General features: G+C 40.7%; 1 protein-coding gene across 3 annotated transcripts in view; it reads left to right on the top strand.

The window, feature by feature from the left end:
• IQSEC1 (IQ motif and Sec7 domain ArfGEF 1) overlaps positions 1-24,721 on the top strand; it is a gene marked incomplete at both ends in the record, with an annotated part of 310,805 nt that overhangs the window by 247,917 nt on the left and 38,167 nt on the right. For 2 of the 3 annotated variants that reach the window (XM_079540445.1, XM_079540444.1), the window contains one exon: positions 22,064-22,346. In XM_079540445.1, coding sequence (XP_079396571.1) covers positions 22,064-22,346 — 283 coding nt within the window. Of the gene's footprint in view, positions 1-5,916; positions 5,982-22,063; positions 22,347-24,721 lie in introns of those variants that run through there. The other variant, XM_079540446.1, reaches the window with a different exon arrangement.

The raw sequence follows: 24,721 nt of genomic DNA, 5'->3' as shown, positions 1-24,721 counted from the left end.
AAGCTGAATGTGTAGATCTACTTCACTTTTAGCTCTCCTAGAGATCTGCAAGGTCACGTTGAATAGTTATTGTGGTTTTCCTCTGTAGGGTTTATGGTCTCTGTCCTTCAGTATTGCTCTTTCACACGGGGATAAAGCTATCTTATATTTTGTAAAGGTGTGGTGTGCTTTTCTTTTTTTGAGATAGGTAGTTGCAAATTACAGTATGCAGTCTACAACTCCCCAAGTCAGAGAAGATTTCTATCGCCTTAAATAGCCTTTGGATCTGTTCTTAGAAGAGCGGAGTGATTACAAAGATTCATTGTTTTGCCTGCTCCATGGCAACTGATGCCATAAGGCCTTTTCCCAGATGTGTTTATTTAAAGGCCTTTTAAGTTCAGTTAAAAAATGATGTTGTAATTATTGTTTTAATGCCAATTTTTGTGTTATTGGCATTTAAAAAGAAAAAGTGGACTAGGACACAGCCGAAGAAAATGAATGAGCTTATATGAGAGAAGATACGAAATCCATTCTGGGGATACAAAACCAGGATAAGTACAGTGAATATTTGCTTGTGAAGAATTACTTGGCATATTTGAGAATTTCTAGGTAATTCCAGGTCCTGTGGGAAAGTTACCATGGTGTGCTACGTTTATACAGTTATGGAATCAGTTAATGTTTATTAACAGTTTTCACGTGACATCTGAAAACATTGTGACAAGGCATTGTGCTGTACATCCCGGAAATCAATATATCCCAGAGTTCTGGTTTTCTTAAAGCAGTTTATTTTTCTGAAGTGTACAGGTAACCATGGAGGGAGGGAGCATGAGAAGCTGAGAATTCATCACGGGAAGAGAAAGGGGATCCTTATATGTTAGCATAATTTTTTCAAGCAGAGTTAGATTAATAACTCCCAAAAGCCTGTTGAGAAAGAAGTGAGGTATTTAGGCCCATGTGTGTGTTTTAATGTACAAAACGTCATGTGTTCATGCTCTGTATATGTAGACAGAGCTTTACAACCCTGGTTTTTTTCTTTTTTGCTTTATTTTTTCCCTTCCTTGGGTAGCACTTTGCTTTTATTCAAGCAAAATGCAAGATAAATGCCCATTTTGGCCTTTTAAGTCTTGGAAATAATAGTGTATTTAATGTGATTAAGTTGGGAATTACCCTTAAGCAGGGTCATAATTACTGTAGATTTAGATGACATGTTTTACAAATTGCTGTGTGCTTGTAATTCCAAATTGAGTTTGTTGCACTCTGGGGTTTATAAACTTTATCTTAGCTATTAATGTATTAAATAACAATGATTTATGTAAATTACTGGGTACACCAAAATTTCAGAGTTGTGCTTAATTTAAGGTTTAATTATGTTCCTGGACTACAAATAAAACACGGCTTTAGCAAGGAAGACTGAACAGTTTAACATTCACTACTGAAGAGTTAAATATAACAACGATAGCAAAATTGAAACTGCATTTCTGAGTTGGTCTTTAGTATTTGCTGGTTGCACTGACCGAAAACTGGAGTGACGTGCAGTGGGTGAACCAACAACTACAGTGAGTTAACCAGCTATCAACAGTGAGCTTTTCCTGAGGTCAGCCAGCCTGCTTGCTTTGGAATTATTTATCCCTAATTTCCAATCTAGTGAGGATGAGTTCATAGTGTGAAATCTTGTTTTACTTCCTCTTGCACACAGATTTCCTAGTTCTTAATTTCTTCTGCTGGATCTTTTTTTTTATGAAGCAGAGATAACTTTGTGTCGCATTATTAGTTGTGCTCCAACAGTTTGCTAGGAGCAAGGATACTAAGACACAAAAATTTACTTTCTTGTCTCCTTACCCTGCTCTGTGTTTTTCTACAGTATGCTGGTGGCAGCAGCTAGATGTCAAAATGGCAGCTGGGGAACAAGGGGCGTACAGCCTCTTTTTTTTGTGTGTGTGTGTGCTATTGGTTGTGCCAAAGCCTCCTAGAAAGTGCAGATGAAGTGGAGTAGGAGTCCACACGTGAGCTCTGTTCGATCCCCTCCTGGCCACTCTCTTCTGAGGCCTGAAACATCACCTCTGTGTTTGGTACAAAGCATGACGTACTGCTCCTGTGTCATCAGGAAAGAAAAGACCTGTAGCTATGTGCTACTAAAAAGATTGGCCTAAAAAGTCAAGCCCCACCTGTCTATGAAAAATCACAACCTGCCTGTTACCTGATGGACTGTGGTCCAGCAAAGATGGGTTTGGAATGCTTAAACATAAACAAAAGATCCTTCCAAAAATAATTACACCAGGCTGCCTTGACACAGAAGCCACAATGCCATCTGTGTAGTGCATCAATAATTTGTTTTTCTGTGTTTAATTTCCCGTATCACAATACATGTGAGATCTTGTGTTTATAGAATACTTTGTCATTTAATCTCTACTTCAGGTTTTAAAGACTAAAAACGATTTAAAAGTAATTTAATGGAAATTTTACAGGAGAATGGTCAAAGCAAACTGAGAATTTGGGATTGTTGAAGTTGAGGGTGGGGGAAGCTATAACAGTTATCCATGTGGTATTTGAAATGAGGTTTGTTAGCACTGATTGGTTGTTTTGCTTATCTAGCATACATGCTTGTATCTGCTGAAGGAAGACTGCAACATGTTCTGAAAAAAAAACATTTTCAGAAAATTCTTTGACTGCTTTTGAGATCAGAGTGTCTGAGCTGCCCTTTCTGGTTTATATCCAGCCTACATTCAAACTGTCTGCACTTGGTTTCTCCTCTGGAAACCAGTTTCCACTTAGCAGCTGACTTGTGGACTGCTTATGTCTGCTTTGGATTTGTGCCTGATTACACATAGAGACAAAGCTTGGAGCAGGAGCACATTGAGTCAGGACCGAAAAAACATGGAATAGTTGGAGCGTCTGTCTACGATGTCAAAGACTTCTGTGTGAAGAGGCTGCCTGGATAAATGTGAGATCTTGAAAGTAGGCACTGCAGTGTAAATAGTCTCTGGTTTATAGACGTGCAGTAACATCACTATCAAAACAGTTAGTGTAGGTGTGTCCTTAACATATTTGAGTTTCGCTGAAAGCTGGTTAGACCCAGTCTCTTGGAATCCATGCCTAATGCCTCCTTAGGAAACTGCAAAATGCACATTCGATCCAAATGTTTAACTGGGTTTAAGTCATTTTGCTGCTTTTATCATCAGAAAGATACAATCAGTTCTCATGGTATATATTGTAAATAAGAAGTATGTTGTATGCACAATACAAGGACACAGCTGAGCCTTTTATTATGCTCTTGCTTGTACCTGATTTGTTTAAGCAGCATTTTTAGCTTCTGACTAAACTTCTGAGAATTCTCTAAACTACAGGGATCTGTGCTGTTTTTATGTGCTGGAATGTTTTCATTACTAAAAGGTATCGTGCAAATTGCTCTCCCTCAAAAAAAAAAAAAAAAAAAAAAATCCACAAAAAACTTCAGTAAAAACTGCAGATGATTAAGAGTGAAGCCTTTAGCAGTGAACTCATTGGCCATGTGTCCCCCCAACACCATTCCTCCCCCCCCCAAAAAAGAACAAAAAACTCAGCCCTCCAAGAATGGTTCCTGTTTTCTTAATTACTTTCCAGTTCTCCAGTACCCTGGCATCTAAATGAAGACAAGGAGTGGCTGTGGTTAGACAGTTTCCCCAACTTACACAGACATGATGCTTATTTTGATGAAGGGAAACTTAATTTGGAAAGCAAGTTGTTTTGATGGTTCCATGAAACGTTTTCACAGGAAACTCAAAATTCATCTTGCTTTCTTGTATTATTACAGGATATTAATCATACTGGCCTTGCTATTTTTTGAAACTCTCCTTTCTGTGTACCTGTAGGCAGCAATATTTGTCACTGGCTTTATAGTGCAGTTTCAGCTGTTCTTTTTGACCTGTAAAAGTAAAGATGCTTTGGGAGTAGTTTTTGTAAACTGTGAGGAGCAGGTAGTCTTCAAAATTATTTGTGGTGTAGATCAGCAGAGGAACTCAGGAGGCATTTTGAACGTGGGCAGGCAGCTGGTAAGGCACTGTTCCATGGCAGCAACAGGTTCCAGAACTGGCTGGTTCCTTAGCTCTACAGAGCTTGGATTTACCTTCCAGATGCACTGCAAGCCCTCTCTTTTTTCCAGGCTTTGAGGGAGGATGGCTTGGAAAGCTTCATGATACATAATCATTTTTAATTAGGAAAAAAAGTGTTAAATATTGTGTGGAAAAAAATCATGCAATTTCAGTGTTAATATTTTTGCAGAACTGTGTGGTTTCTACAGAAGAGGTGTGTGAGTATGTAAGGTTATGAAAGTTAAACCACCTTTTTCAGTACTGTAGGAAATGAGATGGTTTTTATTTATAAATTACCAAGTTTTAATTAACTCTGTTTAGACTTCATTTTTTGCATTACTTTAATCACTGCATGGTGGATCCACTTAAAAAAAAAAAGAAAGAAAAAGAAAGAAAAAAGGGAGAGATTCTTAGTCATCTGTCAAATAGAGTGATGATGAAATTCAGATATTCCTTATGATTCTAGTGAGGAGCTATTGCCTGCCAGAGCTTGCTTTACTACAGAGCTGCTGTGCTTTCTGAAGCAGTGGAAGTCTCCCAATTAGAAATGCTGAGAATACTGAGGGCATGATACAGCAAAAACTAGAAGCTTTCCGGGTCAGGATTCAGTGAAGCAGCAAGGGATAATAGGACCTGAACTTTTTTTTTTTTTTAATTATTCATTTTTATCCCAAAAATCTGGCTCTGGTAGATGAATATTTTTTCCTGTTATAATCAGCCTCTCCTCACAGAAGGGCTGTTCTCCTGTCAGCAGGCCTGCACAGCCCTGCGTGTGCCATCGTCCTTTGTCCGCTGCTTTGTGTGCGCTCTGCTGGATGAGTTCATGTTCTGCCTCGTAATTGAGAACCTCAGCCCATCTCATGCTAATGCAGCGTATGAAAAATGCTTTATTGAAAAGAAATGGGATTGGAGCTGTTATGCTAACATTCAAAACAACAACAGGGAAGCTTAGATGCTGCTGTTTTGAATGTCTGTGAAGTTGACGACACCGCTCCGTTTCCTTGCGTGCCTCAGAATAAATGGGTGGGATACGTGCCACCAGCACAGCTGCTGCCGTTGCCTTGAGCTAGGGTTTTAAACAGGCTGCACTCCTATTTTATGCTCTTATTGTGGCAGATCGGAAATATTTTTAGCTTTGCTATTGAGCGCTGTGCTTTCCAGGGATGCAACTTGGGCTGGGCGCAGGCACAGCTGGGCCAGGCCTCTGCGCTCCTCAGTCCTGCACACGCTCTCACCTCGGACTTTAAATAATTTCAAGGGAACTTTCAGGATTTTTTAGCAGACGGAGGGAGAGGGAACTGAGGCACATGGGAACAGCTGGACGCTGAAAAAAAAAATAGTAATAATCTGGATGTCAGGAAACTGCTTTGCTCGGAAGGCAGCCATTGGCAAAGCCCGCTGCGCCCGGTGCAGGAGCTCCTGAGGAGGGCCCCGATCTCCTCCTGAAGCGGAGGGCAGGCCGCGCGGAGCACCGCTGTGTGTAATTAAGTCTCCAGGCTTTAATTATGCCCGCGCAGCGCTCGGTGAAACCCCTCCCGGGCTGCCGCCAGGCACCTGCGTGCCGCCGGGCTCCGGGCCGGCTGCGGCGGGCACCGCTGTCGCTCTCGCGGCCCGGCAGCGCCCGGCGGCCCCGAGGCGGCCCGCGTTCCCCGGGCGACCGCCCTCAGCGCGTGCGCGCGGGACGCCGGGGGGGGCGCGAGCCGCTTCGGGAGCGCGAGCCCCGCGTCGGGAGCGCGCCATTCCCCCTCCCGCCGCGCGCCTTTCCCGCCCGCCCCGCGAGCGGCCGCCGAGGGGAGCGGGCGAGGGCGGGGCGCCGAGGGGCGGCTATGGTGGCAGCGCGGAGCTGCGCGCCCGAGACTCCGGCCCGGCCATGTGGTGCCTGCACTGCAGCTCCGAGAGGACCCAATCGCTGCTGGAGCTGGAGCTCGACAGCTGGTAAGCCGCGCGGCGGGGCCCCGCTCGGCGGAGCGCCGTCCCGTCACACAAAGGGCTCCGCTTGCCGCCCGGCCTCCTCCTCCTCCTCGGAACGGGGGAAGCGGGCCGGCTCCGGGTCGGTGCGGCGCAGAGGCATCGCTCTGCCCGCAGCCGTCCGAACGCCGCTCGGCGCGGAGCTGCCCGCAGCTTTCAGAGCCGCGCCTCGCTGCGTGCCGCCGGCTGGGCGCGCTTCTGGCCGCTAACTGCGCTCGGTCCGAGTCGTCGCGCGGCTGTCACCTCGTGCTGTCGAGCTGCGCCGGGACCCACAGCCGTGCGGGGCGGGCGCGGGGCTCGAAGGGCTGCGCTGAGGGCAGGGCGAGCGATTGGAGTCGGGGCTCGTGGCATTAACGCGCGCCTCTTCGTATTGCTGCTGCTCACCGAGTAACGTGTCAAAACTACAAAACGAAGTACGAATCGGCGTCTGGACGCCGCGCTCAGACCTCCGTCTGGGTTTTGGGTGGTCTGCGCCGAGCCGGGAGTTGGACGCGGTGATCCTCGTGGGTCGCTTCCGACTCGGGATGTTGTAGGATCTCAAGAAATGAACTTGATGACTGATGGACTGTTACGGAGGTCCACAACTGAAGGAGAGATAGGCCGTGTCTTAAATGGGGTGTGTGCTTGTGCGGAGAAACACAGAGAAGGAAGTGACCAGATTCGGTGTAACTGCTTGTGACTTTCTACAGTGTCCGTCCTGTAAAAGAAAGGAAAAGGGCTTTTTGGGGGAAGAAAGATGTTTGATAATACAGTTTAAAGTCATGCATTTGAGTCTGTTTTTATCCTTAAGGAACACAATAAAGTTGAGCTGGTAAGCTTCCTCTGTGCAGTTGGCAATATTTGCATAAAGCACATTCTATTTGCATGGCTTGCTCATAACACAATTCCTAAACGTTCCCTCAGTCACACATTGCCCGTATTCACACAGTGATATTTTGCCATTCAGTCATTGTTTCAGTGTTTTTTTTTTTTCCTATGTTTGCACATTGCTATATAGGCACTTCCTTTCAGTTAAACTTGATTATTCTGCCTGATGTGTTGAAAGAAGAATTGCTGAGCACTTAGTTTGGGTGGTTGTGTTTAACTGTTTCTGTTCTTGTGACAGATACCCACGTATTATCAGAATTCATGATATCTCTATAGTGCTTTCGGGGAACTCAAGCCCTGCTGAGTAAAACGACCCATTTCTCATTTTGCATCTACTTTTGTATCAGGTTTGCTTTGTTGTTGTGTTCTCCTGTTCTAGTTCTGAAATTGCAGCTATTGGGGGTAGTGCCACATAGTATTCTACTGTCTTTTTTCGGTTTGCTAATATAGTTGTTAGTTAAATAGATGGCCTAGTCCGTGTTGAGATTTCATGTGGGAAGTCAGCTAGCATCTTTCCCCCCCCCCCCCCCCCCCCCTCTGTTTCAACTAATTAGATGTAGTCAAAGATACCAATTTTAATACGTGAAATGGAGCTAACCAGGGAAAGTTAGAGCAGTCACTATATCAATTGCTTTTAGTTGTTTCTTCACCCCTTCAGGTGCTCTCCTGACACACTTAAAACCAATTTGCAATTTCTATCCTTTAAATACTCGTAATTCAATACTTTGAGTACAGGTAAGGAAGCTCAAAGTGTTTGGTTTTACACACACATACCAAGCAGAACAGTAACTGGTTTGTTGCTCTGCTTAACAGTGTGTATGGGCAGGTTGCTAGGAGCCCAGGCAGTGAGCTCTGGCTCCTTGCTGGAGGAGGTGTGTTTGCTGGCACTGGGCAGGGTGCTTCTTTTGAGACCTGGGACGTGGTTTCTTCTCAAGGAAGAATTGGACGGCCTTACGTATTGCTTCTCACCTTGTGACTGTGTTGCAAAATTGCAGAATTAAAATTTGCTGAAAAGAAATATGTTCATGTTTGTATGGCTGTAGAAAGTATTCCTCCAAGTATTTAGCATCGTAAGAATAGTCTTCCATCAACTTCCAGGTTGGAATTGTTTCATACCTGTGGGAATCTGGAGCTTAGCTGCTAGGATTTTGGGTGCAACAACAACTTCAAGACGGAGTTTTTCTTTATATTGATCGTGTTTTCTTCTGAGTATTAAGATGGCAATTCAGGGATCAAACTTTCTGAACAGAGAGGGAGATACTGTAATTACATAGTTGATTTTGAATGCTTAATTATTTATCCTTGAAAACTCCATTTGCCCTGAACAGCAAGAAGTAGTAGCTGTGGATGACAAAGGCTCGCCTGTTGGTAGCCCATCCCCTGCACCCATCCCATTGGTGGCTGTAGGGTGTCATCCTGCACCCAAGCCAGCAGTTTTCTGGCTGTGGCATTTAATATTTCCTCGCTTATTTCACCCATGCTTCTTGATTTTAACACCCCTCCAATGTGGACATCAGGCATCTAGCAGACCACTGGGAAATGTGTGCTAGAAGTGAGTTGCTGCTTTACTAGTGAAACGAGTCCTCTTGCATAGCGTGTGGTGTTCCACTTGGTATTCAAGGCACTGTATTGCCCTAACTTGATAGCTTCAGCTGTGCTTCTCTCAGTGAGTAACACAGTATTTAGCCTGCTCTCAGGGTGTCTGTAATTTGGAAATATTAATGTCATAGAGCTATCCTTGAGTTTATCCACCACGCTTCCATAGGATTCAGACTAATGTGCCTTTTGTTGTGAACCCACACAGCTCCCAGTTTATGCCCAGATCAGTTCTGACAGATGCAGAGGAATGGTTCAAGCTACACGGTAGCTATGCTTGTGTTCAAAAAAGTATGGAGCAGCAGAATATGATGAGAAAAAAAAGTTAGTTGCTTTGAGCATCGCGATATGTGGATATAGAATAACTGGGCTGTGTCTCTTCATTACAAGGGTTCGTTACCATTTTGGAAGGATGCAGTAAGGATGCAACTTTCTTAATGTTTCAACATTCATGAGGTTATTTTTTTTATCAGAATCAATTGGAATTTTATCGTTAATTTCAGAGCTGGGCATATTTTAATCACAGTAGCTGTCAATCAATTGTAGCTTTTTATGTTTATTTAATAACAGAACTGCAGGAGGTCTCGGAAACTGTCCTCAAGATGGAGCCCCGATTGCCCTAGTTGTTACATTGAATGTATGAGGATGTGCCCTTAGCCTGCATATTGTCTGATCAGCAGAACACTCGAGTGTATGAGCAGGGTGTGAGGGGAGGCGTGTTAGTGCAGTGTTTGCTAAGTGCTTTGTTTAGCTTTCATTTATATTTAAGCAGAGTACAGGCACAAGCCAAATTCGCATTCCCTATTTCACTTCTGTTTTTCTGTTGTCTAACAAGACTGTTGCATTGCAAGAACAGAATCAAGCCTCTTAAGTTCATTTTTTTAGCATCTTGTATGTTGCTATTTTACACCAATATTCATGTAAATATGGACTTTGTTTAATTTATGCATCTTTATTTTCTAGAAAATACCAACCGTGGGCTTTTGGTAACACTTAGTAACCAAAAGCATTTTAGTTACATAAATACAGACCTTCTTGCATCGTGCAGGAATTGAATTTTCTTTTGGGTAAGGACAATTGTAATTAGGGTACAGACAGAGATTGCAAGTGTGCTGCGCTGCTGTGATTTGACTCCAGGTTTCCAGAGAAGAACAGATGCTGCTTTAATCCACTGTAGCACAAAGCCCCAGTATTACGTTAAAGAGGGCTGCAAATTTAGCTAAATAAATCTTCTTTTCCTTTTTTACCCTAGACAAAGGCATTTTCATAAAATTATTGTGAATAATCTTAAATTATAATATTTTAAATTGCAATTAATAAAAACAAAGTTAAAAAAAAAAGCAAAGTTTTGGCATGAAAAAAATCAAACTATTTTATCTTTGTGGGAGAAGAGGAATATTGAAATGATGGCTCTGGGAGCCTTTAATTCAGGAAATTGATGTAGTATATCTGGTAATCAGATTCTTTCAGTAGTTCAGTGTCATTTGAGTTGAACTTGTGCTTAAAAACAAAGGACTCGATTCCCTCTTGCTTTGTGTTGTGCGAACAGAAACAAAATGCAACATTTCTGACTTGGTTTCCATTCATGTAGTGACTACATACAGGGGAGGAACACAGGCAAAGAATCGAAAGTCTGTCAATCCTGTTTTGAGGGTCTCTGTTCTTTGGTCCAAAAAAATTCAGTTTCCCCTTAGAGATCTTACAGATTAACGAGGATGGACGTGTCAGGAGTTGAAATGCTGCGGTAAGAGCTGAGAAAAAGAAAACTTCCTTCTGTTTGTTGATACGTGTATGTGACCCCTCAGGCCATCCTTATGACCTGACGTGGATACAAACCCAATGTATATTTGTCACAGGGTGTATTTGCTGCTATTCCTACATCTGTACTACACAAAGCTCACAGTTTTACTTTCATTTATTTTTCACTCCCAACCTTCAGACCAGACTTGATTTCAGATCATGTGGAGAGTTAAATAGCGCAGCAGCCATAAGTGCTGAAGCTCAGACATCTGTATGTTGGGCTGCACATAATTTGAGTTTAGCCTGTTCTTTGTAGTGTAGCCTACAGCCGTAATGATCATAGCTGTGATCCTGTCAGCTCCATGAGTCGAGACGGCAGACTGTGTCAGCACTTGCACAGAACTCTGTGGACAAATCTTTAGGGAGGAACGGGCCGTTGAGTTGGAAGCACCCCAGCCTTTAAAGGTAACACCAAAGTGAGTGTTTCCCCTCTGCTTTTGGGAGGTTGTGTTGGGGAAGTCATCATTCAAACGAGGTGGACAGCAGCGTTCCTGATCCAGCTGCTGTTCTGAGAGCTCTAACAGTTCTGACAGGGCAGGCCTGCGTGAACTTTCTGGTTGTGTTTCTATTTAATTATAGCTTTTCTCTCTGCGCTCTCAACTGGGAATAAAAATTATCTTTATTGTTCTTGCGTGGTTCTGCTTTATTGTAATGTGTGGGTAAACAGCTGCTTTGTTTCCATTATAGAGGTGTCTGGGGTGATTCACATGCTTTGAAGTTAACGACGTTTCACAGGGTGTTGAACGTTAGATAATGTTCTCAGCTGTTGTTAGATTCTCAAAAGGCAGTTTGTTATTGCTGTTCATATATTCTTTATTTTGTGAAAATTGTTTAGGAGATAATCGGTGCTGTGAAGTATTGATTAGACTGCTTTCAAGAAGGAGCTGGTTCTAATGCTTCAAGATGGGGAGGGTGGGACTTCGTAGTGAGGATTCCTGTTAGTGCCAGTGGGCAGTGCCTGTGAGACAGAGAGAGGGTTGCCCAGTATTTATTGGAGATTGGCTCAAATGGTAACAAACTTGCAGTTTTGGATTCTTTCATTCTTAAAACTTAACTGAATCAAAAACATCTCAGTCAGCCTGGAAGAACAGTAGTAGATTTTTTCCTGGGCTGCCATAGTTCAACATGTTGCATGAGATCTTTTCTGACAGTCTTGACATTTTCTAAATCTGGTTTGGCAAATAACTTGTAAACATTTGACTTTTGATTCACCAAAAGGTGACCTTGTTTTCAGGAACTGGGCTTCTGCCCTCATCCTAAAGACCATTTTCCATTGAGGAAAGATCTGTGGATTAAGTCATGGAAAATAGACTGCAAATTCTAAGAATAATCCAGGTTCTGTGCTTCAGACCTTACATTCTTTTGTGGTTGAGCAGCCTTACATGCCCAGCTAAGGCACGTCGTATCAGCAGAAGGCAGTGTGGATTCCTGATGCTCCCAGAAGTCTGAGCTGCAGAGCTGCTGTGGGTGTGAGTGTGCTGCATCTGAACAAAGCTGCTGCTCGCTGCCTTGTGGCCAGGCAGCTCCATTCCAGTGCTGTGTGTGTACAGCTCCTCTGTATTTCAGTACTGATTCAAGATAACAAATAGAACATAAAGAAGATTTTAAAATATAACAGTGGGTAGGCTTTGTAGCACAACGTTCTTATAGAAAGCTTTGAAATAGCACCAATAGGTTCCCAAGACCCGTGTTAACTGTGATCAGTGATATGGGTCAGAAGTCCTACTGAAAGCCTACATTTAATTCCTCGCTAACAGAAAACAAACTGTAAGATGTATGAGCTCAGCATAATGGAGAGGAAATATAAAAGGAAGGAAGTTTGTGAATGAGAAAAAGCATGTTAGCTTTTCAACTGATTAGGGACTGACTGTAGGTAATCTTCTGATGTCTCATTTGTCCTCAGAGTTAAGATCCACACGTAGTACGACTCTGTGTCTGAGTGTGTCTGCAAGTACCTTCTGTCTTGGACACATTGCCTTGAATCTAAGTAATACCTAAAACAGTTTATTTTCTGCTAAACTCTGTGCCTCAAACAAAAGATCTCTTACTGTTTTGTTTCCCTGAACATTAAGTTTTGTATGCCTTAATTTAAACTAGGGTGTGTTGCACAGGATAAAAATCTCACACTTATGAGCCTATGATTAAAGACTGGTTTGCAGCGGTTCTCTTCCAGTAAGTGACTACGCAGACTTCTGTGCGTGCAGAATGCTCAGGACTGGTCCCTGCTCCCACTGGCGTTGGAGCAAAACTCTGAACTTCACTGAAAGCAGGAAGAAGGCTTCTGTTCTGTCAGTGGTTTTTTCTCCTAGTTAGTGTGAGGTTCTCATTCCTGTATGCATTTGTGTGTGTTGAAATTACACTGTTTTCCCTTAGAGAAAACCGGTAAAGGCTTTTTGTCTTTTCTTGCTTGTTTTCATTTGTTTCAGTCCCAATACAAGGTAACTGGCAGTCAAGGCAGGGTTTAAGCAGTGTTTAAAATTGAGTGATGGCATTTTGTGTATTAGATTCAGATTGTGAAAGGTTCCTTTTTCTTTTCTGATCTGGCTGTTAGCAATCCATACTGATTTTGGATTTGGATTGGCTTTTGTAACTGCATTGCTCTTGCAACCTCATCAGGTCTATCTGGTACTCAAAGAAGTCAAACAACCACTGAAAGTTGTGTATACTGTACTTTATTTGTAATCATTTCAACTAGGAAAGGGATAAAACTTGAAAATTGGTCAAATAATAGACTTAATCAAATACGTTAGATCTAAAATGATATGATTTTGTTCCAGGTATGAAATCTAAATGCCTGAAACTTTTTATTACTGTGAGAACAGCATTTCCTTAAGGCTGTTGAAACTAATTCACGCATATGATAAACACAGTCCATAAGAGATGAAAGTATATTGTTATCCACCAAGACCTGAACGGGCAGAGCAAACTAGTAGATAGTTTCATACAGAACTTCATTGCCCGCAAGATGATTTCTCAGCAGTGTCACTCAGCATCACCTCTGGCTGCCTTGACACAACAGCTGAAGGCACAGCAGAGGTGAAATACGACGATAGCTGGGATACGATGCCAAGGATTTTTGCATTATATCAAATGCTGCTTCAGCTGTGCATGCAAATGAATTTTTTTTCCTCAGATGCAGAAACTAAATCTTCCTATTTAAAATTAGCATTGAATAAAGGTCATGTCATGATGTTATAAATGGTAGAATGTTTTAATATCTCGCAATCTTAAATACGTGTCATGTAGCATACGTCTGGTAAATAAGAGGATTCGAGGTGCTGAATGTTATATCTGAACAGATAATTAATAGTTGAGGTTATATACTTGCACTGAGGAGCTGTACAGATTTATAACACTTCTGATTGTGTGAGTTCACTTAAGAGGAACAGGGCACAGTCTGTAATGGTAGTAGAGACCTTCACAGATGCTGTTAATGTGGGGTGGTGCAGTTAAACTTGAGAAATTTAGCTCTAGTTCACTTAAAAAAGGTAAACATCCTTCTGAAGAATGTTCTGATATGAGCGTGTTTTATGTTGGCATGCAGAGAGGAGCTGACCTTAAAAACAAACCTCTAAAAACTGGGCTGATCATTTTGAGAACTCTTCTAGCCACAAGCCTCACTTTGTTCTGTAGCCTTATTTCAATGTTATTTTGTCCGCTTTATAAAAGCAGTTTGAAGTACAGAATATGGTCACTGCTAAATGAGCATGTATGTCATGCGATGGTTATTGCAGGTAAGCAGAGAATGATGTACTTTCTTTACCTGAGATAGAAGGTAACTTCTGTGAGCAAGCTGTGCTTAAGTTCTGTTGATGCTGCCAGTCTCTTTTGTTACTTTCAAGCTGCTAAATAATGAAAATAAAGCACAGCTTTGCTTTTAGCAGAGAAGCTTCATCAGGCATTGAATGGGTGCTGTGGGAGGGTTGCTTTTTTGTTGATTTTAACCCTTATGTAGCAGAAACTTGTCTGCTAGGCAACGCACTGCCCTGACTGACATAGACAAAGGTGATACGTGAGGCATTTAACCTTCCTTCTCCTCCTTGGAAGCTGAAGATAATCTCAAGTAAGCTCTTCTCAAATAAACATTCTTAGTTCTTAAATCTATTACGAAGGTTGTTCCCTTAAATAAAGTAGGGTAGATTTCTGTTTGTTTCTCTTTTGAACTTGCTTGTGTGCATCTCTGCTTCAGAAGAAAGAGTGCATTAATTCCTAATTTCTGCTCCAGAGAAGAGAACATGATCTGTCATCTTCCCCTGCTCTCTGCTGTTGTTAGCAGCACGTAAGGTTGTGGGTCAGAGAGCCTTAAAAATAAAGATTGTTTTTTAAATGCCTTTCATGAGTTTATTCAGTGGGAATTAAAGTTCAGTAGTGTCCAAGCGAACAGATGGTGGGGATTTCTCTGAGTTTGAATCCAGGGCTTGGACTGGAAAGCAAATGGAAGTTTGCAAGGCACATAGTGGTGTTTTGTCTGCGGATCTGGTCAGGCTGTCAATGGTCCTCAAACTGTGTTTTAACTGGCTGCTGTTGGCAGTCTGTTACATAGAATGTTACAGAGCAAAGTGATTGGCTTATTAGTTGTTAGTGTTCACTTCTGAGAACATGCAAATTTTGTCTGGATTTTTCTTGCAATGATATATAACTTCAGTAAGATGAATTACCTGGGACATTACTTTGATGTACATTCAAAGGTTTCATTTGTTTTTAACAAAAACAGCTGAATTGGTGAGAGTGCATTCTAAGTAAAACAAGTTGGTCGATATTTCTTTCCTGGATCAAAGCTTTCGTCAATGCCTGTGAATACTGCTGTCCATCATAATGGCTTTGAACTTTTGACAGTGTATGTTTGAAGGTAGATCGGTTTGTTAATGTTATTGCGTTTATTGGATTTAGGGATTTGTGTAAGTTCTTCATAAAATTGACTTTTGTGTACTAGAGGAGTACAAAACAGAAATGGGAAGAACTAGATTCTCATCTGTTCCAAATTGTACTAATAATATACTTCTGTTCAAATGTTCTCACCCCATTGGGGAATATTGGATTGTGGAAGAGGGTAGAAAAGAAAAATCTTATAAAACTAGCTTGTGTGAACTACATATGGCTAGTTGTGCATTTTAAGAGGTTACATTCAGGACTTTTTGCAAAGAGTAATTTGGGATAATGCAATGCATACATCAGAGCCTTAATTAAGTACACCTCCGAGTTGATAGTGGAAAGCACCACAGGTACAGAAATGCGAGCCAGCTTTGAAGCAGTGGGGTGCACCCTTGTGTCAAATGAATCATTGTACTCAGATTGGGTTGCCTACGGAGAGTCATAGTTTGTGTGCTGTGTTTTGTTTCTCATTGCAGTTTTAAATTAGGTCTTTGTTGTAAAGACAAAGTTTTATGCAAGAAATTAACTATCATACAGATTTGTTTGTATGTGGAATGCCTGGGTTTGACCTAAACGTTGTTGCCATTTAAACGTAAGGGTTTTTTTCAGCATTCATGATGGAAATGTGTGGTCAGACCAGCTGCTCTAGCAGCTGCCATTGAGCTGCTCTCTGTTACGCAGTTCCACAGGCGACTTCTGGTCTGCATTCTTTGAGCAAGGTAGAGAATTTGGATCGGTTTCAAGTGGGTATTTATAATTAGGAGTTATGATCCGAGTTTGACTTTTTAACCTCCAAGTTTTAAAAAGAGATAGTTGGTGTAAAACAGATGTGTAAGCACTTCTTTCTTCCTGAGCATTGGGCCTATTTATATAGGACATGTGTTTTAGAATGGAATAGGAGATTCACTGGGCGTTGTATTTATGAAATGAACTTTTCATGTCTATGGTCTTTTTGTTTTGCATTTAAATCCATCCCATGGATAGCATGTTTGAGTCCCTAGGTACTTCAATACTTCAATTGTAGCCACCTTGGTAAAATTTCAGGACAGTCATTGTTTGGATCAGAAGAAAGGAAAAAAAAAAAAAAAAAGAAAATATCTTGCAGAATTATTCTGTGTAGATACGATGAGATGGATTCAGGGAACAAGCAAGTTAGAGAAAGGACAAATTTGATTGAAGAATTTCATGAAAAACTACCATGCAAAAGCTCCACCATCACAACAAATAAATGTACAAATACTCCATTAAGCTCAATCAGGTTACGCAGGCTGCCTGGATTGCTGATTGCCATTTCTGGCCTGCCATACTCTACAGCAGCCATGCTTTAGAAATCACCTGCTTCCTAAAGAGCAAAGTGAGGCTGAGTGCGGGCTTTATGCTGTGGGGCTGCCCAGGGTGAGAAGTTGGCAGTGATTTTAGGAGTATTCATAGTATTTGTATGAATTCCACAAGTCAGACAGAAATTGATTTATTGTGTGTACCTTTGAATTAGTATTTATTCTTTTAGTAATATAAAATACTACAGAGTACTAAAATACTACGGGAAAAATCTAAGCTGTAACAGCACAAAGGCATTATACTCTCCTGTTAATTTTTATGTCCAAACAAACTTTTTTTTACAAATGGGTGTAACGCAAATTGGTTCCTGTGAATGTACCATCCAGTTGTGGGGGCCTGTTTTCAATTTCGTGTCTTTATATTGCGCTGTTGAAAGCCCATTGTAAATGAATGATGAAAATTACTAGTGATTTCAGAGGATGTGCATTGGTAAAGTCACTTTTAAAATATTTACTCATAGGGCTTTTTAGTTCTATTTTAAAATACTGCATGCAGTTTTGGTTTGGCACTTACATTACTTGGAAGCATGTTGAATTTCCTTGTTGCTTTTGGTTCCAAACAAAGGCTACAATGTATTGGCTTCAGCATTTGGAAGTTTTCTGTAGGCATAAATTCACAGTATCTTTGTGTTGCAGTTCTGTAAGTGCTCTGGGACAGTTTGGGAGTTGCAGACTGTGAGATTTCTGGGGCAAATGGGAATACTAAATGGTTCCTTGCATCTGATATTAGTGAGCTCGTTCGTTCACATTGTGCAGTTTTAAAGATAGCATAGCGGGCCTCAGAAGAAAGTGAATTTCTACTTTTTCTGGTTATCCTCTGTCATCCAAACCAATTGTTTTGCCATTATTGTAAGTGCAGTGAGTAAATCTGTACTTATGGAAAAGCCTGGAGTTTGCTCTTCACTGAAACTCAGGTCTTTGGAACTCTTTCCAGTTTCTATTTTAAGCTCAAATGTTGAAGCTTTCTTATTTTTCAATTTTTTTTAATTGAGGTTATAATTGCTTTTGCTAAGACTGTAGTTGATAAGGTTTGAAGGAAGAGGAAGTTCTGAACTTAAGAGCCTCACAGGTCTTTGAGAAGTGGAAACAACCCCACCAAAGAATGTAGTAGATATTAAAAAATCCCAATTAATATGTGATTATAAAAGATGGTAATGCATTTAGTGTACTCATCAACTAATTACAGCCCATGTGATCACAAGTACTAATTTCTGGTGTGAATGATGAGATTCTGATGTAAAATGAGATACAGGGAAGAAAAGATGTGCCAGGTTCATGTGACTGGAGTGCCCAGAGAGGAACAGTTAGCCTCCCTTGTGGTTAAGCACGTCACCGCATTCAGCTATGGACAGAGGGAAGGAGGATGACAGAGCTTTTTCTTATTATGTAATTCCAGAGATGAACCTGTCACCTCTATGGTGGGAAGCAAGTGTATAAAAAGGAAAAAAAAATCCAACAGACCTTGTTTGAGTTAGCAGCAGCCTGTGCTTTGTATTTTGTCAGCTTGGATCTATTGTATGCTTACCTGAGTCCAAAGTTACAGCTATGCACCGTGCTATTCAGGTTTGACATCGAGGCAAATGAGTTAGAAAAGCAGCTCCTTGGCAGCCACTGCCTGCACCTTGTTGTGCCTTTCATTCAGAGAGAGCAGTGGACTCTGTTTCTGCTGCTGTTGAGCCCAGTGCACGTGGTGGGCGAACGCAGGGTTAGCTGCACTGCGGATTGACCCTGAGCTCGCTGCCCTGCTGATGGAAAGAGCAGGTCCTGCTCCTGTGCACAAATGTCACTTTGGTTGATGTATTTTAATTTAAAAATGTTTGCAGAGTGCATCGCTTAGCTTCTGCAGGAACTCTAGAGCCAAACACACAAAAGAGAAGAAAATGCCCCAGTCTGTCTATCTTTGGCATTACACTGGCTTGTATTAGTTGGAAGAAGCGCAGTTCGTCTGATTTTTTTGCCAGTAGTTTCAAACACCCGCTGCCGTGTCAAAAGTCCTGTTCTCTGGTTTTTCATTTTTCTCTGAGCTTTTCATCTTCTCATTTGATCCTTGATACAGTGTGTTTCTTAATAGCAGTGCAAGCTGAGGTTGTGCATGAAGAAGCTTTTGACTCCTTTTGATAAAATGCTGATTCAGTCAATGCTGCCCACTCTTTCAGAAAAGTATTTTAGATATTCAAAGAAGCAAAGATTTTCCATGGCTCTATTCTAAAGTTCTATTCATGCAAAACCACGTTAATAGTACTAAATATTTTTAGATGTTTAATTTCCGTTCTCTGTGTAGTGCTGTTAAGCTGCTCCATTCTCTGCTCCTCAGTAAAATACTGGCAAGCAACTGTTCTCGTTTTGTGTCTTGGCAGATTATGAATCTCTATTTACTCCTGAGGCAGGAGTGCGATACTAGAGATAAAGTTCTAGAAATGAAAGGTTCATGTCTCAACTGTTCTGCTTTCTCCTGAATTGGAATGCTTGCTGCAGTGCTCTTTTCCCAAGTAATATGCTCTGGTAAATTGCAGGGAGATAAACCAACCTCATCTGTGAGTTTATGTCCTGGAATTAGCAGTAATTCTTCTTGACGTGGGTAGGTAGCAGATATCAGAGGCCTTAGTTAGGAATTTCTTTCTCATTTTGCCTGGGACTAGGTAGTGTTGTCTGTTTTTGCAGAGCACTCAAGGTACTTAATTTCTTACCTATATAAGAAAGCATGTGCAAGGTGAATGCTGAGGGAAGTGATGCCCAAAGTGCCCATCTATTCCTGTTGTCATAGAGGACTTCTGCTAGCTGTTGCTGCAAGCTTGGAACAGAGCCTCTGAGGTTTTTATCTGTTGGCATTTTTAGTGAGAGGGTAGCTGAAAGAACCTTCTAACCCTGCAGAGGCTGGCTGAAGCAAACGTACCATTCTGAGCACACGGCTTTTCAGAATGGACGTGGACAGGACCGTTCTCAATGGTGCACTCCTGCACAATGCTCCGCGTGCGATTCCTCCTTAGCAGAGCAATCATTTTTGTAGTCATTAAAACTTCATACAGTTGTGTATATTGAAATATTTTTCACTTCCAAACATATGTAAAGTATTAATAAGAAGAAATCAAACTGCTTTTGTCAGTGGAATTTTCATCTATATGAAATAATTTGTGTGAAGCCTCAGCTCCTATTCATTTAACAGAAAGAAATGAATGGGAGAAAGCTTTCAAATACGCAGTCGTAGTTGTGCGTGCTCTGTTGCTTTAAAGGCTGTCGTGCTGTTGTGCAGGAAGCTGCACGTTGCAAAAGGTAATTACTTTCCTGCTTCAGAGGCCTGACGTGTGATGGCAGGGAATTAGGCCTGTGAGCAAAGTGAGATCAAGCGTTCCATCTCATTCAGGGCTCATGTTTGAGTTGGGAAAAGGTATGAAAGAAAAACTGCAAGTAAAGAAGAAACCTCAAGCTTTGGTTGGAACCCTGGGTAGATCTGCTTCCAATTCCTTCCTAGCAGGGCAGTAATGTTTCTGTCGAGAAAAGATTAAGTGATCCGTTGGGGATATTATTATTAAGATGCCAACATGAGATGGTTATTGGTGTGGAAGGGTTTGTAAATAGTTAAGAATTCAGGGAAAAGCAAAAATGCCATAGAACCTAAGAGGGAAATAGTGATAATTCTTGCATTCTTGTTTATTTTGACTGGGTCATTAAAGAAATTTACTGTATGTGTATGAAAAGTACTTACAAATAAGATTTAAATTAGGAGCCTCTGATAGTCTCTTAGCTCAGCAGAACAGAGAATTGTGTTGTAGTATTTAAAGAGAGAATGTGAAGATTTTTAGAGTATATAAATGTACTTAAAGGCTGCGTCAGGGAGAATAACTTGTTGCTGTTAGTGGGCAGTTACACAGTTTCAATGTCACTAGCAAAACTCCGAATCATTTATCATTTTTAAGTTGAAAGCCATCTGTGTCACTGAGGGAAGGGGATTTAGTTTCCTGTCAGCTTCCTTTTTGGAAAAAGTGATGTGTGTAGACTGCAAATATTTCCAGCTTGGGTAAAGTATATTTGCAAATACCTTTTGGATAGAGTCATATTTTGATGGGCGAAGGAAGAGGATTTGCAAAGAAAGAGAAACTTCAGTTCTGTGTGTTTATAGAAACATTTTGAGACTTCTGAGGGACTTGTTTTTCCCTGCACTTTAGAAAGCACACAGTGTTCAAGCTAGGGGAGTTTTGACAGTGTTAACCTTGATCTCTTCTGGCACTGCAGTCCGGTGGAGAATGTTCTTTCAGAAGTCGCTCCGTACTTTGAACTGTGGCAGGCACTGCTGTGGTATGTGTGTGTAGCGAGGATCACAGCATTTCATTTCCAAGAGACAACAGAAGGGCTTTATGTTTGATGTTCACGTATGTGTGAATGAAAGCACTGTATGAACCAGAACATACTGGGGGAGCACATGGAACTGTATTCCTTTAGAGTTTGGATGTCCCTGTTCCTAAAACGAAAGGTAGGGGAAGTGCTGCAAGTGCTCGTGTCTGTGTGTGTGTGAGGAGCGCTTACTGGGACTCTGATTAAAAAGGAATAGCAAATAGGATTTCATTTTCTATCAGTACTCTCTGTACATTGTATGAGGCAAATAGTAAATATTTATGTGAAATGGGAAAAACAGATACTGTGAAAGAGAGGAAGTACACGTGCTGTTGTAATGTGTGAGCGTCCTAATATAAATATCAAACAAATTAAAAAAAAATTACCATTAAAAAGTCATCACTGCATCAGCATAAAGCTGACTAGGATTCAGTTTTAAAATGTTTCCTTTTGTGCAAATCTTTAATGCAGAGGTGTTTTGTTTTGGTTTTGGTTTTTCGTTATCTCATAGCAGTGACAGCATTCATGGGAAAACAAAGCGTTTTATAGCTCCTATTTTGTCTTCCCTACCTGAAAATATTTTACTTCTATTATCTCGAAACACCATCCCTTGGGATACTTTAATAGAAAGCATGCCAAAAGTATCTCATGGGAGCAATCTTTCACTAGCAGAGAAATAAATGGAATTTCTTCTGGAGATATTTTTTCCCAACTTTAGTTTTGAGGAACATTATAGCACACAAGATCCTGTCAAATCTCCTTTGAGTAAAGTGAAAGTAATCCTTTAATTCAGAAAGTATCGGTAAGAAAGTATTGGTTTTATTTGTCAAAGCAAGGAAAGAGATAAAAACAAGCATCTGTCATTTTGAAGTAGAATAGTTTGGAAAAGATCACAGCAAAATCTTCTAAGAAATGGAGTTTTCATTTGCATTACAATTGCTAAGTTACTTTGGATGCTACTGATAATTACTCTATAAAGTTAAATAAAGCTTGAAATCTCCATTCTCCTGCATGACTCACCTTCTAAAGGTGACCTCCACAACAAAAATAGAGCTTGTTTAGATTACAGTGAAAGCTGTCATATTTAACATAATGTCTATTTTGCCTTATAATATCTGCGTCTGAATTTGAACTAAATGTGCTGGATGGCTGCAGAATTATGCTAGGCAAAACTGTGCTATTTGTTAGTGAGGATTTTGGTACAAATACTCACCAGAGGATTTTCCTGTCTTCTTATTGTCTCTCTAGTGTTGAGGGTGAAGCTCCAAGTAGTGAAACTGGCACATCTTTGGACAGCCCATCTGCTTACCATCAAGGACCTATAACACACAGTTCAGCTATAAGTCCGGACCATTACGATCATTCAGCTTACGGGCTGTATTCTGTCTCCCCTGGACAACAAAGAACTCGGAGGCCAAAACTTCAGCACTCAACGTCAATACTGCGAAAACAAGCAGAGGAAGAAGCTATTAAAAGGTCAAGATCACTTTCTGAGAGCTATGAACTCTCTTCAGACCTACAGGATAAGCAGGTATTTGAGCTTTTTTGCCTCATTTATGACAATGACAACATGTCTGTAAGCTGGAAAAATTATTTTTCGAACATCACTTCAGTTAGGATGCTGAAAATGTTTTTTTCCTGCAATCAACTTTGTTCAAAGTGAACATTTCTGAATTCTTTTTGAATTTCTGTTATAATCTCTAAAGAAACACCTGAAAGACACGTTAATACTGTTAAAAGTAAAAACTGTCAGGAATGGTGAGTTGATGCTTGAGATTAGTACTATTTGAAAGAATGTAATAGTGCAAGATGGCTTTCTAAGACAGTCAGTCATTCTGAAATCTGGATATCTTTGTTGATCCTGAAAGAAAGGAAGAGCCTGTTACTGCTGGTATTCTGTCAAGATATCTTTTTGTTCTAAAAGTTCAAGTTGGAGAGGCATATAATGTTTCTCTTGAGTGACCTGGAAGAACAGAGCTTGAGCTCTGACTTAAAGATGAAGCGAGTGCTCTAGATGAGTATGAGTTTAGGTTTGCTTTTATGCTCACCAAATTCTGTAAATACTGGGAAAATATCAAGTTTTTCCCTTTCTTGATCTGCCTTGTGACAGGCCTGCCATTAAATTAGACCTTCTTGTGAGGTCTGAAACATTACTTCCTTTTCTACCTGCGGCAGTTTTTTGATAGGTCTTGCATAAGAGGTTGATATAGAGTGCTAGGCTCACTAAAAAGATGTCCTGCACTGCAGATATTCCACAGAGGCTAATTCTGTGTGTCCTTTTATGTCAGCTTGATAGAGAATGAGGACTGCAGATGTTATTTTGTATTTGTTCAGGGACTGCTACGCAGTAAAAAGTGACAATGGTACATAAGGAAAGCTTGATACCTAAGAGCTGTTAAATGCTCTTAAAAAGCTCTCAATGAGATCTCAGAAGATACGTAAATTATTTAGGAAAATGCCCAAGGTGTTACCTGAAGGCAATGTGCATTTAAATATGCTTTGACAGGTGTGTTAAATATGCATTAAAATGTATTAGAAGTATCAGTCATAAGTTCAGTAAATCATCTAGGCAAGTTCTAAGATACTCCTAATTAGAATTCCCATCAAAACTCCCTGATTTATAATAATCAGTTATGATATCATTTTCTATGTAAACCTGAACGACAACAGCCTATTTGCAAGAATAAGTCCAGATTATTTATTTTATAGAAAATTAGTTTCCATCATTTGCTTGCTATCAGGCCAGGAAAACAATTTCTTACAGCTTATTTAAACACACATGACCTCGTGTATTCTATGGATAGAAATGGTAATGAATGTGTGCCAGCAGTGGCAGGGTTATGATAGAAGGTCATGGTCATGTTTTCAGTTTCAGAATTCTGTACAAGTAACTTCACAGCCTCATGATGTGCAACAAGTAACATAACTTTCTCTTTAAGTGAAAGGCCAAATGTCTTTTAAAAGCAAATAGGGATACATTTTGAGAGATGTTCAGAATCCTATCTCAGAGATCAGTCACAGCTTTGTGAAATCAGTTTAAAGAAAAATTAAATGCAATCAGAAGAGCAGTTCTTTAGCAGTAATCCTGACCTGAGTACATTTGTCCTCCTCAGTTATGCCAATAACCACACACAACGTTTGTTTTGCATCTAGAACAAAAACAAGACGAAAACATCAGTGGTTTGTATTTAAAAACAAACCAAGATGTCAGTGATTTGCATTTAAAAAGAGCCTAGCTAAAAATATCAACTTTATGTGGCAAGGAATCTGGAACTGCTGAACCTGCCATTAGCACCAAAAGAAATACTTCTTCAGCTGATCCTCAATGGCAGACACTATGGACCAGAGGATATTTCTAGTAGCATTTCATTCCTTCCTCAATATGGGGATGACTCCTCTCTGCACATTGACATCTGAACTTAACATTTACTTGGAAAGAACATTTTCTATTTGTGAGTAGTATGGATCCAGTAAAGGCTAACAGGAAGAACAGAAATAACAGGAAAGATGGAATATTAATCTTATTCAGTTATCTTTAAATACAGAATATTTTTGATGTTTTGGAAGGAAAGATTGAAAATATCTAAAGAGTATTCCAAAACTACTGATGTCATTTTCTGGTTAAATTGATAGGATTTACAGTGTATTTATTTTGCATATTCATTCTGTTAATTGGAAGCATTGGCAATGCTGAGTGTAATTACAAGAATGAAAATAGCTACAAAATTGTCTTTAGAAAGTCTAAAAAGCATGTTCTTGGTTTGAGGAAGACTATATATGGGATACTTTCTCAGAGCAACCTCTCTGGAAGGGTGCAGCCTAGGAGGCTTGGTTTTGCTTTGGTGTCAGGCTTCAGTGAAAGGGTGCTATGTGCTTTTTATTCATGTAGAAAGTGTTGCATGCTTG

This window comes from Tetrao urogallus, assembly GCF_951394365.1.
Source record: "Tetrao urogallus genome assembly, chromosome: 10".
NCBI classification, from domain to species: Eukaryota; Metazoa; Chordata; class Aves; order Galliformes; family Phasianidae; genus Tetrao; species Tetrao urogallus.
This window is presented reverse-complemented; position numbering and strand designations above follow the sequence as displayed.